The 19,047-nt window shown below is 41.1% G+C and overlaps 1 protein-coding gene across 2 annotated transcripts; it reads left to right on the forward strand.

Annotated features, from left to right (window-relative positions):
* Positions 1–706: 706 nt before the first annotated feature.
* On the forward strand, positions 707–17,492 carry LOC119493063 (zinc metalloproteinase-disintegrin-like lachestatin-2). 2 transcript variants are annotated; one of them, XM_037778075.1, is made up of 22 exons: positions 707–865; positions 2,845–2,933; positions 3,058–3,134; positions 3,421–3,499; positions 3,697–3,773; positions 4,275–4,458; positions 4,608–4,670; positions 4,951–5,022; positions 5,296–5,465; positions 6,564–6,645; positions 8,330–8,463; positions 9,312–9,489; positions 11,089–11,178; positions 12,450–12,645; positions 12,751–12,856; positions 13,025–13,181; positions 13,450–13,530; positions 14,029–14,122; positions 15,310–15,415; positions 15,498–15,558; positions 15,654–15,749; positions 16,864–17,492. In XM_037778075.1, exons 1-22 carry the CDS (start codon positions 808–810, stop codon positions 16,894–16,896), a joined length of 2,283 nt encoding a protein of 760 aa, XP_037634003.1. In that variant the 5' UTR covers positions 707–807; the 3' UTR covers positions 16,897–17,492. The 2 variants fall into 2 exon arrangements, with proteins under 2 accessions (XP_037634003.1, XP_037634004.1); XM_037778076.1 differs by lacking the exons at positions 15,310–15,415; positions 15,498–15,558; positions 15,654–15,749 and having other exon boundaries at positions 788–865.
* Positions 17,493–19,047: the final 1,555 nt, after the last annotated feature.

The raw sequence follows: 19,047 nt of genomic DNA on the forward strand, positions 1-19,047 counted from the left end.
TGATTGTAAATTGAATCTCTATTGTGTTAAACCAAAGATAAGAAAGCAAAACCTGACACTTGACGTTTATGAAACTGTCACACGGTGTCACCTTAACTCCACTATGCTGACACACTCACTGATCTGTGTCCTGAAATGTCCCGGTCTGCCGCCGAGGGAGCGTGCACATTGGCCTTATTGTTTTCTGACGCTTTGTCTCTGCTTGGGACTCCAAGCATGTGTCCAGTGGGTGAGGGACAGAGGGGCAGTGGAAGGAGCCTTTATGTGGTAAACGCTGTGAAACTGTATGGTGTGGTGATGGCAGCGTGACAAGTGATGTACGTGGAAATTACCATATGGCTTAAATACTGTGAGTCAACCCGACACCACAACACAGGATGAGTCAAACTGCTGATTTATGGCTTTTATGCAAAAAAAGAAGAAGCAGCAAAAATTTGATCCAGCAACAAGGTAGGAGATTTACTGTTCAGACAATGTGTATCATGTGTTTGCTCTATAATCCTGAGAACTGTAAGATATGAAAGTATGTCATGGAACCTAATGTGGGAGACTGCAAGTTTAGCTTTGACCACAATGCTGCGGGCAGTATTCTTCCTGCATTCTTTAAGAGAAGCTCAGGGGCGTGTTCAGGCTGGTTGTGAGCGTGCTGTAAATGTGTTGTCAATGAGGAAGTAGCTGTGACAGGTTTCAGGAAGGCAAGCGAAGGTGTGGCCTCGCAAGAACAGCAACACAGCATGCAGGTACAACTCATAAAGCCTGATCAGAGCATCCATCTCCTCTATTACAGTGACTGTCTGCACTTGGACAATGACGCCAACGCTCCTATTGTGGCTCCTCATCCTAATTGCCTCGCTCAAGCCCTCAGGTAAGTCACTGGATACTGTTACCTCCACTCAGCACAGTGGCTAATTAATAACTAAAGCCTACGTTTGGCATCTCCTATCTATTCAAAGCACTTTAACTTGTGGGTTTCCGCTCCTGAGCATAAAGTAAAAACACTGCTCTAAAAGACATGATCAGATAGAATATGATATATCATAAATTTAAGACTTAAAGGCACTATAGGGATGTAACTTCCATCAGTTTCAGGATAATGAATGATATCTGTCTCCACCTGAAAATGTGGTTGATCTACCTTTGGCTGAGTTTACCTCGTGTGCATCAGTGATAATGGAACTTTTTGGACCTGATGCATTTGCTTGTGCAACATGTGATTAGCAAGGAAATACCGACTGTGTGCGTCTTCATCCTGCCTGCTGTGAAATCCTCCCTAATTTCTGTGGTTACGTTGGAAGCACACTCAGTAGCTACCATCTAATGATGCTTCCTAAGCCGAAACCAATGAGTGGGAATTACTTTAAACACATTGCTGATATTGTGCCACACTGTCAAGGCTGGAATTCAGATCACAAAAAAGCCACCACCCTCTCAGGTGCTACTGCGTACCTGTCCACAGGTAACCATGACTAACAGGGACTCAGTCATATCCTTTCAGGCATGCTTTTGCTCACTGGGAAGTACCAAGTTTGGTCAAAAAGTTTCTTAATGTTGGTGAGGAACTGATACCACAAACATGAAGTAGGACTTGTGTTTTATGTTTTGTTCCTTATTAATATGGCAAGTAATGGACAGTTTGACTCCACTATAAACACACATGAGAAAAAATGAAGAAATATTCTCATTCAGGAATTGAGCCAAAGTGAATGACAAAAACTTAAAAAACATAAAGATAAAAAGAAAATAGAAATTCGATGTTAACGTCTGCTGTTTCGTCAACACACAAATACTTAAAATCATGTAGTTTCATTGATAGACATTATGTTGTGTTTGAATCTTTAATATAACAAGCTCTGTGTGCTTCACTGCGTTACACTTGATTTAAGTTCCAAATTATAATGTAAGGTTAACTTGATTAGTTTGATATTATACGGACACACACATTTTCCTGCTCACAAAGCCTTCAGTGTTCCTGTTGATAAGGTTTTCACTGATAACTGGTTTCAGACAGACACTGCTACTGTGTTGATACTGTATACACTCATACTCTTCATATGAATGTGTCGTGGGTTACAGAAAATCCCGTAATTACTGTACAGCAGAGGGCATGCAGGTAGTTAAGCAACAATTTGTGCACTAATCGGCCCTGATTTTATCTCCAGCCTGCTGTGAAGGTTGATATTAAATAACTGAACGATCTCTATAACTAACTTTCATCTGAAGGACCCAGTCTGGAAAGCTGCAATCGTTTTGCTAACATACAGCATACGTTTTAATTAAGCCCCTACCTCTGGGGTTGCAGCGGGTGCCATTGTTTTTCTGTCTTTTTTTTTTTTTTACATAGGTCAGGGGCTAGAGCAGAGATTCTCAACCTTGGGGTCAGGGCCCTGATGGGGGTCATTCAGTAAGCAGGTCGGGTCTCAGGAGGTGTGTCAGACTGAAAAAGTAAACCTATTGGCTTATTTGCTGCCCTCACCTTATCTTACCTTGTTAAAGGAATAGTTGTGTGTTTCTTTAACACTTGGGGCAGAGGTATGACGTACGCGCCAAATAAAAAGCAAAACGCAATGCAAAAAATGTTTTGAAGTGTAAAGCAACATCAACATGAACACGAAAGAATTTGGATTTATCAACACAAATGGATGGAACAATGGCAGCACGACACTGAAACGTATATATGGTCAAACTCTGGAAAGAGGACATATTTAGACTACTTAATCAGCACAAAGACAGGAAGCAGGGGGTTAACTGCTAGACTAGTTAGTTGACAGTTACTAAATTCACCTTAAAACTCGTTGTTATACCCTATAACATCAACGTGATGTGATGTATGTTGCATCTCCACAGAAAGCCACGGTCACGACTTTGAAGATGTGAAGGACTATGAGGTGGTTCGACCCGTCAGACTTCACACAGTTAGAAAGAGACATGCAGAGGTACAGTCTTCACTTGTTCCTATGTTTAGTGTCACGGAGATACTGTACATGTGTTTGCTGTTATACGCAGCCAAGCTATGATGTTAGTTATGGGAAAATAAGAATGAATGTTTCCTTTCCGCAGCATCTCAGGCCAGAGACTGTTAAGTATGGAATGACGGTGGGAGGACGAGACATTGAATTGCAACTCGAAAGAAATAAGTATGGTTTTACCTCCCTTCCGTTGGAGGTAGCAGTGTCTCTGAGCTACTTCCTGTTTTTACTACTCTTTTGACTTCCACAGAATTTATGGTTATCATGTCGTTGGTTTTCATCTTTGCCTTTAGACACACTGAGCTGTGCTATTTCTTTTGAGATTTCTGCAGACTCAGAATCAGATATTACACATTGGTTATTTTCAACAGGGACATTTGGGGTGTAAGTCAGATAAATCATAGACCATAGTATGGCATGATGGCCATTTATGTTCATATCTTGTCATCATCAGGGAATTACTCACCAAAGACTACACTGAGACTTACTACCAAGAAGATGGGACTCGAGTCACCACTACTCCAAATGACGTCGTAAGTGTTTTTGTACTTTCCCGAACATACCTCAAAGTACAACTGTCTTTTCTAAACCACATCTTTTAAAGCTTCTAAGACCAAATTCCATGAACTTGACTTTGACTTTGAACAGTTGTGATTGAACAATGTGAGTAAATGATAGTTTGGCCTTTTCTTATTTGATAACCTGGTCATCATGCTCCTGTCTTCATCAGGATCACTGCTACTATCATGGCAGCATTGTGAACGACAGCCAATCATCTGTCAGCATCAGCACTTGTGATGGACTCAGGTGAGCCCTCAAACCAGCCTCTCTTTAACTTTACTTCATGAAAAAAAGTTGTCCTTAAATCATCGAGTAATCTACTTAAGTACAATTTTGAGGTATATTGAGTATTTCCATTTTATTTCTACTTCTACTTCTCTACATCTCAGAGGGAAATATTGCATTTTTTACTCCACTACATTCATGTGACAGTTACTGTTCAGATTTTAAAATATATAAGAAACTTATAAAACACATTGTTAAAGATTAAACCAGTGTTTACCAATCATCTTGGCTTGTGACCCTTTCAAAAAGCAGTGTTTATTTGAGGCTCCTTGTTATGTTTCATTCATTCATACAAATTTGGTTTCACAGAACTTTGTTTTTTCTTTTTATCATCTCACAACTCCTCCGATCTATTGGGAACCAATAGATTAAAGTACCTTACCGTATATGATATAAAGTAGTTAAAACCGTGTCTCGAACTGTGCGTCGAGCTAGAAGTCTAACAGGCGTGATCTTGTGCAGGGGTTACTTCAGAACGTCAGCCCAGAGGTACCTGATTGAGCCCCTCTCTGGCGGCGATGAGGGGGACCACGCAGTGATGACTGTTGATGACAAGAACTCCACACCTGCAGTGTGCGGCGTCACCAACACCAGCTGGAGTGACGACTTCGAACCCCCAACCAGCCGGAGCCGCTCCAGATCAGCGGTAACACCACTGCTGTCATAACAGCCTGCAAAGAAAACCTCCTTCAGACTCATAATCACAACACAAGACGAAATAAATCTGACAATTAAAGCTGAAAGAGGACATTAACTAAAAGTTGTCTTCATTTGCTTGATTCTGTTGTCCTCCAGGGTATATCTATCGTCCAGAAACAGAAATACCTTGAGCTCTACCTTGTTGCTGATAACCGTGCGGTAAGATACACACATGGAAATTTACTGTAAAAAAAACCCAGAAAGTTCAGAAAAAGAGGAAGTTATTTTCTGGCTGGTTTTGCACTCCTTTTTGTGAAGGATATGACTAAATACGTCTTTGTAATGTGAGTAAATGTAAAAAAAAAAAACGTTGGACTATTTGGGTCTATTATCTAGAATCACATCATGTTGTTATTTTGGTCATTGGGTGATTCATGATGGATCCACTGCTGAGAAACAGGATGTGACCTCGCTCTAACATGATGCCATGATGTTTCAGTACTTGAAGATGAAGCGAGATCCGACAGCGATGAGAAACCGGATATTTGAAGTTGTCAACTTCGTCAATATGGTGAGTCAATTCAAATGGCTTTATTGGCATGACGTAACACTGTACATTTTGCCAAGAGTCATTGAGTCAGTGCTTTTATGATTTCTGGCAAATTCCAGATCACAAATGACACATAACAGCTGTCTGTTTGTTACGTTTAAGCCACATATTTATTTATTGTATTTGCGGCAACGTTTCCTGATAATTTGGTCCTGTTTTTGATCGGAGTGAACAGTGTATAGACATAACCTGTCTCATGGTTTATTTTTTTGGTGATGTCCTGCTTTCTTGCAGGCCTACAAGCCTCTGAGGACCTTCATTGCTCTGGTGGGGCTGGAAATCTGGTCCAGTCGTGACTTGATCTCTGTGACCCACCCGGCCGGGGCCAACCTGGACGCTTTCATGAATTGGAGGAACTCTGAGCTGATGAAGAGGAAAAAGCACGACAACGCACATCTCATCAGGTCTGAACAGTCCTTAACCTGTCTAACCTGGCAGTAAAAATCCAGCATTCTCTATCTCACTTTATATTTGGTGTTAAATAGAAGGAAGCTGTGAACTCTCATGTTTTGATTCATAAGTTTAACCACTTTGGTGCGTCCATTCTGGATGTTCTATACGCTGGCTGGAAGTTTCCACATCATGCTTGTGTAACTTCCGTGTCCTTGCAAATTGGATGCTGACTGGCTAAAACACTAGAACTAATGTCACAGATAACGTGTGTACAGTATATTCAAATTTCAGGTAAGTACAGAAAAGTCCCACAGGGTTTCCTCCATTAAACAATAGCCTGTATCACTCCAGTCACGAGGAAGAGGCGTGTGAGTTTTCCCCTTGATAAGCTGAACAAACATGGATTTGAAGGTTACTTTTGACTTTCAAGAGCTGCCGACCTGACCTGTTCAACACCTGTTGATTGCCAAAAGAAACTTTCCTCCCCACAAACAAACACACAAACAAAACCTTGTGGAACATCCACCGTTTATCAGTAACCACTTACCAGACCCAGGTCACAAGACTATCACAGGGCTGACACAGACAACCAGTCACACTCACATTCAACTTAGAGTCAACAATGAACCTAACCTGCATGTCTCTGGACTGTGGGAGGAAGCCGGAAAACCCACGCTAACACGGGGAGAACATGCAGACTACACACAGAAGGGCCCCAGGTCGGCCAATGGGTTCAAACCAGAAATGTCTTGCTTTGAGGCGACAGTGCTTTTGGAACTTTAAATTATTACTTAAATACGTGGTTATCTTGTCTACTAAATAAACCCTGTATTGCCAGTTTAGTTCATGTTGACCTGGCGAGTTATTTCATAACCAAATCATGCCTTTATGAAACTGCCAAAGTTGTTTAATCTCCATGAAATCAAGAGAAATCAACAAAATAATTAAGCAAAGGCACAGAACTGTTGATGCCAGTCAATCAGCCAAGGTTCCCTTTTTATTTTAATATAATATAGTATAAATAGAGAACTGGATGGATGAATGGATGGATGAACAGCATTTGTATGTTTTTTGAAGTGTTTCTCATACTATCCTTACTTGTCTTTCAGTGGTATTGACTTTGAAGGAGCCACCGTGGGGCTGGCTTTCATTGGGACTCTTTGCTCAGGTCACTCTGTTGGAGTCGTACAGGTAGGAGCTCCTTCCTGAGAGACACGAACATTTGTTCCGTCTTCCATCTTTTATTTACACCATATAGTCTTGGCCGGGTGTAAAGTTTGTAACCAAGGAATTTATATTAGCCACACTAACAGCATGGCTCTACCATGGTAACGTCCGTCTGTTGGTGGTTCAGACTAGCGATGTTAATAATTAACCGTTTAATCCACATTAAGCATTTTAACTGATTAACGCTATCAGTTAAATGGTTAAAAGAAATATTAATAATTAATTCAAAAGCTGAGCAAAACTCAGAGGAGCGGCTCGACACTTAAAGGGAGAAAAGCTGGTCTACCATAAGAGAGTCTGAGCCGGAGTAGCAAGATACGGGAAGTTGGCTCCAATCTCTCGAGTTGGAGTTGTAACATTTATTCACTGACAAATAAACTGCACACACACTTCTACACCTAATTCACAGCTATAACGCCACCAACAACCCGGATACTCGGACACACTGTTTGTCGGACACTCGCTAAAGTTACGCCGGGCAGTCACACAGCTGACAACCTGCTAAACTAAACTATATGTGCGGTGGAGACTTATACTGGGAAAGTGGCTGCATGTCAGCGACACTACACACAGCATCATGGCTGCTACAGTAACTCTCCTGACGGTGAACTGGAGACAGTGAACGCAGCATCGTGGCTGCTACAGTAACTCTCCTGACGGTGAACTGGAGACAGTGAACGCAGCATCGTGGCTTCTACAGTAACTCTCCTGACGGTGAACTGGAGACAGTGAACGCAGCATCGTGGCTGCTACAGTAACTCTCCTGACGGTGAACTGGAGACAGTGAACGCAGCATCGTGGCTGCTACAGTAACTCTCCTGACGGTGAACTGCAGACAGTGAACGCAGCATCGTGGCTTCTACAGTAACTCTCCTGACGGTGAACTGGAGACAGTGAACGCAGCATCGTGGCTGCTACAGTAACTCTCCTGACGGTGAACTGGAGACAGTGAACGCAGCATCGTGGCTGCTACAGTAACTCTCCTGACGGTGAACTGGAGACAGTGAACGCAGCATCGTAGCTTCTACAGTAACTCTCCTGACAGTGAACTGGGGACTCAGTCGTCTGTTGTGCTCATACACTGCAGCTGGCGCACCACTTCATGTGACGCACTAAACTAGGGATTTTCATGTGATATGTGATGCTGTGATTCTCGCATGATGCCGTGTAAGGTGACCAAAAACCAGCCTCACAGGGTCACTAGGCTGTAGACTTGTTATTCTGAGTAAAAAAGGCCAAATCTCATTAAGTGTAAAACCTGAACTGTGTCTCTGTATCAGTGTACGGAGCTCTCCCTGCCTCTGTGTATTTATTTTAGTATCACAACACAACCGAATATCTATAATCCATTCTTTAAATGTCATTATTTTGCCAACCAAGTTCCCAACTATCATCAATAAGTGACCAAAATTCTGTTATTCATTATTTTAAAGAGGAAGTGTAACTTTTTTTCACATGGTGATTTTGAAAGACTTCAACTGTATACAACGCACGTCTAGACTCTACCAACGTTACTGTGGTCGGAAAATAAAGAAACTGCAGATTGAGGAAACAGATTTTTGTATCACGAGTTAGCAGGCGAACATTGGTGCATGTGGATGTAAAATGCTGATAAAGGTAACTAAATGTAAAGAGTTTCACCTCTCAGGATCACAATGACCGGGCCATTGCAGTGGGAGCAACTCTGGCCCATGAGATGGGCCATAACCTGGGCATGAACCACGATGACTCCAGCGGCTGTGTTTGTTCTGGTGATAGCTGCATCATGGCTGCAGCGCTCAGGTAAGAAACCGTGTTACAAAACCCCAGTCAAAAGCAAGCATGTTTATTTACATAATATCACAGTCTGTTTAAAGGTGTTGGAGAGTACTACTGCATAAAAGTAGTATAAAGCCTTTATTGCCTCCAGAGGGAGCTGAGTGAGTCTGATACATTGCCTCAAGTGATGTCACTTGAGTCAGCGTCAGTTGGGCCTGAAGACTACGAGTTTGAAAATGAGAAAAATGTGGTTGAGGTAGAAAGAAGCGATCTCACCAGACCTCTGTAGCTGTTGAGGCTAGCGGCTAACATTAGCTGAACTGTCGGCAGTCGAGTTGCATTGTGGGTAATGTAGGCGGCAGGTTTAGACAAGGAAGGAGACTGCATGGAATGAAAAAGGTGATATCTCTGGTTCTGCAGCATTGATTTTGTATTTTTTTTTATAAACTGTCCATCGTGAGTCCAACTTTTTTTATAAAAGTGCAGCATTAATCAGTGGCGTACTCCTTTAACAGACGACATTCTGACACGTCTCCTTAGGAAAAGCACAGGTGTAAATAAAGACATGATAATAAAAGCATTTAGCTGCTTTGGTTTCAGGCTCCTCGTGTTGCTGTTCTGGCTGTCATGATTTGGTTTAATAACGCAGTCATTAAATTCATTCATGTTATTATGTATACCTGTGCTTTTCCTCCTATGACAAGTCATAAAGTCTGCTGTGTTTCTATAAGAACAGATTCACTCCAAACAGTTTCTCTGAGGCTGTGTTGAAAGGCTAAAAGAAGTAGAAGTATAGACAAGGTTGAAGTTCAAAGTATGTGACTTTGGACTTAACAATGAAAACAGGTGTTGCTGTTTTATTTTCTCTTCAGCTGGAATATTCCTCGGACCTTCAGCAGCTGCAGCACCAACTTCTATGAGAAATACTTGCTGAACCGCAGCCCGAGCTGCCTGCTGGACAAACCAGACTACAGCACGCTGGAGGCCCCGTCGTTCTGCGGCAACGGCTTCGTGGAGAAAGGAGAACAGTGTGACTGTGGCAGCTTGGAGGTAACAAGCACTCGTCATCATCAGGAGGAAACATATTCTATATTCAAACCTATATTCTCCCCTCAGTTATCAATAAGCCTTGATGATGGTATTAATACAGAAGCTATGCAAGTTATACCAAATTATTTTTATACAGCATCAAATCATAACAGAAGTTATCTCAAGATTTCATATAGAGCAGGTCTAAACCATATTCAATAATCCTCTAAATATACTCTATATCTATCTTAATATATAGATTTATAACATCTATAAAGATCTATAACAATATAACAATGTGAAGCGTTCTGACAGCTTACTGAGTGAAATGCATTATTCCCTGTACTGATTTTAGACCTGTGTGCCTCAGGGCCGTAGTTTCCAGACAGTAAGCGTGTACATCTTGTTGTCCCTGTCTGATCTTGACTCTTTCAGTTTGTTATTTTGCCAAGAGGCATATTTGGAAAGAGGCTGTTTGACATGCACCAACACATTTGACATTAGGAGTCGATCTTCTTTTTAAAAGAGAATGAAAGCAAACAGATTAATGTCAACTCCTGATATGAAATCTGGTGTTTGGATTGTATATGAAGTGCTAGTGTCTGAGAGGCTGCACAGAACATCTGGCTCACAAACAGCTGCTTTCATTAGGCTGCCCTCTCCCCCTTTCTGGCACCAGGTGAACAGCTGATATTATTAACTATGAGTACCACCCATAATATCCATGTGACCCAAATCTCCCAAATCATCGCGATCACATAATAAATGGCAAAATAATAAATTCCAATATCATAGACATTAACGAATACCCAAAAAAACATAAGCCATCACAAACCTAATTAACATTAATACAAACATTTCTGAAATTGTTCAAGGCTCCTACAGTTATTTTTAGCAAGTTGCTCCATCTTGAAATGAGAGTATATTGACAATAAAGTTGAATTTATTTGAATATTGATTCACTCTTTGTGGCTTCAGGATGATTCTTTTAAAGCTTTTTGTTCATTCCACCTCAACACCAGTCGTAATGAACAGTTCCACAACTTGTAATTTCCACTAACTTGTTCATTCCAGTGATAATCATCATAATCATCATCATGTTCAGACCTGTTTCTGCTTCTGCTGGTATTCAGTAGAGGCACAACAAGCTCCATGTGGCATGCAGCAGGGGGGCCCTGATGCTGGAGATATCTGCCCTTTAATAGTTAGAAGCTCATTATTAAACACTGAGATTTAAGTCAGTTTTTCACAGGACAAAAATCACAATACAGGTACATTTTGTGGTTTGAAGTCATGAACCTCAGCCGTTATCATATGCACCTTTTAATGTACCAGAGGCATTATGGTACAATAACACAAACATTTTCTTCTGATCTAAATCAATTAATATATAAATACCACAAGAGTCAAGTATCACAGGGAAATGAAAACAAGTAATAGTTCTCAAAATACTGTCGACTTAGATCCAGTTTTGTCTAGTATCTGCCGAGTCTCCACAGTGTCTGCTGAAGCTCGCTCTCATTTTGAAAGAAAAAACACACATCACTCAAAGGAACATAACTCAACATGATGAAGAGAAGGATCACCAGGAGTCTAATGAGGTGTGTGTTGTTCTTATAGGAGTGCACCAACCCGTGCTGCAACGCCACCAGCTGCACACTGAAGGAGGGCTCACAGTGTGCTGAGGGAGAGTGCTGCGAAGACTGTAAGGTCAGTAAGTCAGTATGGATGAAGAAATGCTGCTTCACCTCCTACAGGGACTTTTTTTTTTTCAAATGTTGACTTCTTAACTTATGGTGATCCAATAGTTTGATCTGCTGCAGCCTCCTCTAGTGGGAATCTAAGGTATTACAAATATTTAAGCCTGGAGGATTGTTGGTTACTGTTAGACCCTCCAATTGAAACTATAGGAGCATCCAAAGTCTTTTATTTGCATCCACATTTCCCTCACTTGCATCTCAGTCCCTCCCACCTGGAATGCATGGAGAGACACAAGTGAGGGAAACATGGATGCATTTAAGACACTTGGGATGCAGCCAATGTTTGGCTTATTGTTACTTCACCTGGACGTGTGACTTCACTCTGCAGTGTTTGTAAGACGTGTACGTGTGAGATGATTACAGTGAAGTAGGAGACATCTTGTGTCCAGCAGTTGAACCTTAGAAATTAAAAATATGTGTCTGGATTTTTCAATGAGGGGAAAGGAGTATTTTTGATTTTTTTTGAACGAGGTAATTGATCTTTTGCGTGGAAAAATATATCAGACACTAAATATGATTCCATTTAGAGCCTTTTTGTATATAAAGTATGTTCAAAAATTCCTGGAGATTTCAGTATCACTGTATTAGTCCTTTACCCTAGTAACTACTTAATAAAGTAGCCTAACTGACCTTTGACCTCCAGCTGGTGATCACCTTGAATCTATATGTTTATAGCAACAATGAATCAGTGACGATATGAAAACACTGTGACAATGTGAAAGGAGTCGCTCGTACTGGTGAACCTACAGAGAAAGATCAGCTGCGTTTCAGCTGTCCGGCCCACAACTCACCGCTCTCATGGCGCCGTTTTCAGCCGCAGCAGGACGCTGTTTTCATCATAAAAGCTCTAAAAATCCGACAGTCAGGTAGAGACGAGCTGCTGCTGAACATAACAGAGTGGGAACATTAGACTGATATTCATTAGGTGGCCACAAACACGACTCCAAATGAATGGGGATTCAATAATTCAACGGTTTGCTAACATGTTCACTGATATGTGAATGTTGTGTTAATAACCTGTTTATGCTGCCAGTTATTGGAGGTTTAAGGAAACCTGATATAAAAACAAAAACAAATCTAATCAATGACATACTATTTAATATGATATATTATTCAAATGTGCGTATATTGGCCACAACCTAAGCAAAGCGAAGCATGCCGATTTATCTGTCACACTTCATAGTGTTTTACATACAATGTACTCTGATGTGATCCATATAGATCTCGCCTCGGTCCAGGGAGTGCCGCCGGCGGCAGGATGAATGTGACCTGGCAGAGTTCTGTGACGGGAAGAGCACCACCTGTCCCGAGGACGTGTTTACTGTGAATGGCGTCCCATGTGATGGAGGTCTGGGGTACTGCTACAACGGCCAGTGTCCACAGAGGCCAAACCAGTGTGTCAAACTGTATGGACCTAGTGAGTGTCCTGCTCTTACATGTTATATTTGTTGTTGTATTTTATATTACAGTACTTTGTAAGATCTTTGAACAGGTTAACTGTGTAATCCTCTCCTGTGATCAGCTGCTTCAGAGGCCACTCCGTCCTGCTACAACCAGAACACCAGAGGAACCTACTACGCCTTCTGCCGACGTCCCGATGAAAACAAGTTCATCCCCTGTCAGCAAGAGTGAGTCTCAGCTAAACTCACCATAGGATAGTTAGTCTAATAGTCTTCTTACTATGCTGTCTCATCAACCTGTGTTGGAATAAATGTGAGTTTATTTATTTTCAGAACTAGTAGGGATTGTCTCTAAAGTGATTGTGAGCTCATATTTGACCCTCTATTCCTCTGCAGAGACGTGTTTTGTGGGAAGCTCTTCTGCCAAGGCGGTAATGACAACCCAAACTACGGCCGCATGGTCAGAGTAGGCACCTGCAAGGCCGCCTTCTTTGGAGACTACACCAAAGACTACGGCCAGGTGGACACCGGCACTAAATGTGGGGATGGAAAGGTAACAGTTAGTCTCTTCAAAGGAATACTTCACTCACAAAATGACCATTTGTATAACAGTTACTCCCCCCATTATACCTTGAATTCTTGAAGAAAACGTTGTTTTCCTCTCATGCCTCCACGCTGAACGGAGAATCAAAAAAACTGAGTAAAGTCTTGATGAATTGAAGTAAATTATTCATTCTGTAACTAGGAACACTAGTGAACACTAAATCTAAAATGTGTATTAATTTAAACAACGTCTTTGTCGCTGACTTGTTTCTCTCCAGGTGTGCAGCCAGAATGAGTGCATGGAGCTTCAGACAGCGTACAGAAACACAAACTGTTCAGCAAAATGCAGCGGCAACGCTGTAAGTACACGCCAACACTGCTCACAGTTTAGTTCAGTTTAGTTTTAGTTTGTCTCAACAAATAAGCTTCAATCCTGAATTTAAAGTTTGTGAGGAGGAGGAGGAGGATTCCTTATTCCATTTACACGTCTGGTGTTAAACGTGTGGATTTATTGAATTTGCCTGGAAAAAATGTTATAGAAATGTAACAGGTACCAAATCAGGCTGATACACACTTGCAGATAAAAAATAAAATACCTGTTAAATATGTATTTATATTGGAAATGGATAGAACGTTAAAATCATAGAGGAGTGGGGCTGAATGTTCGATCTGACTCCTATATGTAGTAAGTGTGGTAAATGTTTTTTTCAGTGAGGTTGGGTAAAGCTAAGTAAAGTGTTATTAAGAGTTCATAAGCATTTATGGTGCAACTGGTTAGTTTGGATGTTAATGCATTAGCAGGTCTGCTGCTGCATGAGAACATCTGATAACATCTGGATTTCTTTTGTGTTCTTCAGGTATGTAATCACAGAAGTGAGTGCCAGTGTGAGCCTGGCTGGATGCCTCCTCGCTGCAACTCCAAGGACGCGTCTTTGAGTCCTCTTTCTACCGGTGAGACAGTCGTTCATCAACGCACATAGACTGTATGGAAGAAGGGCACGTATAGTCAACGTGATGTCACGCTGCAAAACTCTCGCAAAGATGGTTAAGGTTATAGGCATTGACCTCGAATGGTTAACGTAGGATAGGTCGTCGGGCAGCGAGTCTCGCGAGTGTTTTCACAAGTTTACCTTCTAAGCACGACCTATTTGGGCCATGTTGGTTTTTATGGAGCCAAAGAAATATCAGTCTACTGTAAATATAGGACGACCCAGAGCTTTATGGTTGGTCACACGGACCGTTTTTACAGGCTTCACCGTTTCCCTCCGAGAACATCACAACAGCTCAAACTGACAAAAACAAATAGAGCAGTCAAGCTGCTGTGAGGGATTCACGGTGCACAATCATCCCAGCGTGTAGGTTTTGGTTGCTTAGTAACGGTAGGCGCGAAGGGAGCGCAACCTCCAAGCAACTTGGATAGAACAAAACACGTGAACGGTCACTTGGAGTGTCTTTTAGTACAACGAGCTAAGTTAACATATAACTAAAATACTACTAGAATTTCACTAACCAAAAAAACTGGAGCACAAACCTTAGTACAATTAACTGCACAGCAAGTCAAATTATTTGTCCGATATTTGCATGAAAATTCTCCAAAAGGACACAAACATGGCCGAGCTAGCAGCTATAGCCTGTGACCTATCGCTCAAAGCGGCCACGCTATGTTCAACCGCTTCAGTGTCAAAATTATCATTGTGATCCGTATTTATTAATATTAAAGCGGCTGCTCTCCCTCAGCCCACGCTACTTCCGGTTTGTCTTTCACACCTCCAGGTGTCACTGTAGTGTATATTTATATATATATTTATGTATATTTTCCTGCACATTGATTCACTTGGGGCTCTAACCTGCAAGCTGCTCGGGGAAATTAGCTGTCGAGACCAAAACTGTATTTTGTACCAGGCTGTAAACATGTTGATTTCTGCTGTAAAGTGGGTCATTATAACATGGAGGTCTGGGGACTGACTCCCTTTTGGAGCCTCCAGTAGCCATTCAATGAACTGCAGTTTTTGGCACTTCCACATTGCCGCTTGTTAATGCATCCAGAATAAAGAAACATGCGCTTTCTGCACAACTAACATTCAATTTTAAATCACTGCTGCATCCAAACTAAACTGATTTCTGTTCCATTTCTGCAGGAGCAACTATTGCCATCGCAGTAACTGTTATACTAGTGGTTTTAGGTATCATAGCTGGTGTGGTCGGATTCATCTGTAAAAAACGACAAAGTCCCACGTTGCCAACGTAAGTAACCATCACCCGAGTGCAGGTATGCTGCTGTAAACTCACCTTTGCAATGCTGATTGAATCTCTCGTTTCCTAACAGTGCACTCAGCCACAGGAAGCCGCCAGCACGGCCAGTTCTTTCTCACCCCAAGCCAGTGCAGGTAACATGCTGGAATACACAGTATATTACATGTGTTTAGTGTAGATACATCATATAACTATAAACTGCATTCACTGACACTATTTGAAATTTTAGGCTGGAAGGCCAAAACCCAAAGGAGCTCCACCTCCACCCCCTCCAGCAGGGAACAGACCTAAACCCCCGAACAAGAACTACACGGCTGCTCGCCAGGTAACTGTGATTCAACACACAGATCATAGGCCTCCGACGCTGTTAAACACCACAACTCAAACTAACTCTGACAGACTTCTTCACCAGGAGTAGTTTCATCAAGAACATAACGTTCAAACTGACACCAGCTGGGATGCCATGTGTTTCCTCCACATGTTAACTTCTATTAAAACCACAGGAGGAAAAGCACAAACATGATCACAAGTTTAGTATTTCTCACATGTAATCAGACAGTGAGATCCTGAATGATTCAATGACAAACACACGCTGACTTGACTTCACTTAGTTTTGCTGTTAGGACAGACAGAGCAAGGTTAGCTGTTCTTTATGCTAAACTAAGCTAACTGGCTGCTGGATCACCTGATTCGACTGGTATCAGGCTATTAAATAGACGTTATCAGTCGCTATAAGCACCATAGATGTGGGTCAGTAGGGGCCTACTACACCTACTACGTTATAAAAGTGAAAGCGAAACTTTGAAAGCAACACGTTCTAACATGTTGTGAAACATCACATTTTGAACACAAACAAAAAACACTTCTTTAGCTTTAGGCGACAAAACTACAACTTCTTTAAGTTTAGACAATAAAAAACACTTAGTTAAGTTTAGGGAAAAAACGTGTTTAGGTTTAAAATAACTACGAACACAAAGACAACTACACATTGTTGGTTTCACACGGGATGCAAACTCCAGTCTCCTGGTGAAAGTCGTATGTTTTGTGACCCATCCATCATCCATCGGACCTGACCTCAACACCATATGGAGTTTCATACTGTCTATACTACAGCACCTGATTTCTGCTCCTGTCATAATTACTATGGCCACCAGAGGTCGCTGTTGTGTTATTTAACCTTCTTTCGATGCTCTACCATGTGAATAGATGATAAATATACTAGTGGGTGTAATAGGCCCCTATTGACCCACATCTATGGGGCTTATAGCGACTGATAACGCCTATTTAATAGCCTGATAACAGTCTAATCGGCTGGCTGGATGTAGATTCCTATTTATCATTTAACTCGGCAAGAAAGAGAATAAACGTATTTCAGAAAATGTCCAATGGTTCCTTAAAGTTTATTCAATAAATATATTTTCTTTTTTTGTCCTCTACAGGCTCTGAGACCAGTTCCTCCACCAAAGGTCTGATGTCTAAACCTGGGGAGACTCACCTCTGTCTGTTGTCCCTACCGGGAGGCTGCTGGTAATCCAGACAAGTTTTTATTAAAGGTGTCACTGTGGCTGTTTCCTCTGCAGCTGTTTCACTGCAGTGCTGTCGGGAGCCCGATGGAGTGATTGTACCGGTGACGTGCAGCGTGCACAACGGACAAAATGGACTTTAAACTGTTACTGGCATGCTATGCACTGAGGACTTGTTATTACAGGGATGAATTTTTGCTTTTTTAAGGCACTTTTTTATACTCTAGGGTTAGCGTTAGCACAGCTAGGCCCTGAATGTGAGCCGTCGTTTTATACAAGTTGTGTTATTTTGTCACAATAATGGTACAGAATATTGAGTTTAACTTAAATTGGATTTAATTGTCAAACAGTTGTTTTCATATTTTGTGTTTGTCTTTGATTAACTTGGTGTAACATGTCAGACACTCTGGTGCAATCTGATAGAAACTCAAAGAATTCAGATGAGAACAAACAGTGATAATGAGGACTGTATTTATCCTGCCACTCTAACGTCCTGTGATATGCTCCATGTCAGCAGTTTTAGTTAAATCTCAAGCAATGCTTTCATTAAAAATACTGTAAAATGAGAAAATGCAAGAAAGGAACAGATAAATGTAGATTTATTTGTTAGAAGATAGAGTAGGTTAGCTAATTTCCAATTAAATAACGTGTCAGAATCATTTTAATGTTGGGGCATTTACAATCAGCACACTGCTTGAGATTTAACCAAGTGACAGTGTGGGTTGTACTTTATTATTATTACTAATCTGGTTCATGTAAATAGATTTTTGCAACGCACACTTGTCATAGAGCTGCTTGTCACTATGTGAACAGGTACATAATGTATCATCTCAATATCCAGGTTTCTCATTCAGTACTGTAGGTGAAGGTGGTGTCTTTTAAATGTCGCAGCCGAAATGTTGTAGCATTACTAACCAAATCCTTCCAACTAGAGAACCGTGAGGAAACCGAGCAGCGAAGGTTTCAGAGACCATAACGATTACTGTATACGTCACAATTTAGCCAATATCTGAAAAAGCAAACACCATGTTACCGTCCTATGTGCTGTGTTACAGAAGGCCGTAACCCCAGCTGGTAGTTATCTTCATGTTACAGTTTTTCTCAATTGTTTACACACAAATACTGGTACTTGACACACAATGACCACAACATGTAACTCATGCATCAACCCCCTGAACCAATTCTGCTAAACTACAAGCACAATTCCTGCTTTACACTCAAATTGCAGTTCTAAAACACACTTTTTTCAAAACACTACACACAATTCTCTGCATTTGGCACAATTTTCATGAAGAAAATCTCATTTTCACAAGGAACACACTGTCATTCAAAATTATAAAGTCAATTGCCCTACTATGCACACTGACTCATCACATGGGCAAACACCTGTCACACAGTGTTACAATTAGCAATCAGTTGATGCTTTTCATGGCTGGATTCGACATGCTAAACGATATTTCCCCCGCTGCTTGGCCAGGGAAAACATTGCTTGTGATGTGGATGAGGTGCTGTGGCCAGACCGAAACAGAAGAGAGGATGCAGCATAGTTTTTTTTTTCGTTTTTTTTTTTTACTGTAACTGTATACAGTAAATTCCTCTGTTGTTTTGTATGTAGACCACTGTATATGCAACTTTGTGTTGGTAGGGATGTACACTGTGTACATTGTTTTTGTGGGGAAAATAAAATATATTTGTTACCATGTATTTGTGTGTTCTGAGTATAAAAACAATATTCTAAAATATTTTACAACACACTTATGTATGTACTGTCTGTAGTAAGTGTAACACTGAACAAAAAAAGGCCTAAGTCATCATGATGAATGGAGAAGAAGTGTTTTCCATTCATCATAGTGTTTTACATTGAGCACATCAGTGTTCAACTGGTTCTTATAAATGTCTATTCATATGATGGTTTGTGTGTGTCATTTGAAAACAAAATACCATTTTGAGAAGAAATAACATTGTTTTGAATGTAAAGTTTCATTTTGCAGGAGAATTGAGGGGTTTTGCCCATTGTGTGTGTGTTTTTTGATTTGTGTGTAGAGTTCTGAGAGTATGAGGCATGCTTTCAGAAAATGTGTGTAAACAATCGAGAAAAAC

Source organism: Sebastes umbrosus, chromosome 8 (assembly GCF_015220745.1).
Source record: "Sebastes umbrosus isolate fSebUmb1 chromosome 8, fSebUmb1.pri, whole genome shotgun sequence".
Lineage (NCBI taxonomy): Eukaryota > Metazoa > Chordata > Actinopteri > Perciformes > Sebastidae > Sebastes > Sebastes umbrosus.

Coding starts and splice junctions, on each gene's coding strand:
- LOC119493063 (XM_037778075.1), top strand. CDS start 808: ATGACGCCAACGCTCCTATTGTGGCTCCTCATCCTAATTGCCTCGCTC. Junction 12,857..13,024: donor TTCATCCCCTGTCAGCAAGA/GTGAGTCTCAGC, acceptor ATTCCTCTGCAG/AGACGTGTTTTGTGGGAAGC. Junction 13,531..14,028: donor CAAAATGCAGCGGCAACGCT/GTAAGTACACGC, acceptor TGTGTTCTTCAG/GTATGTAATCACAGAAGTGA.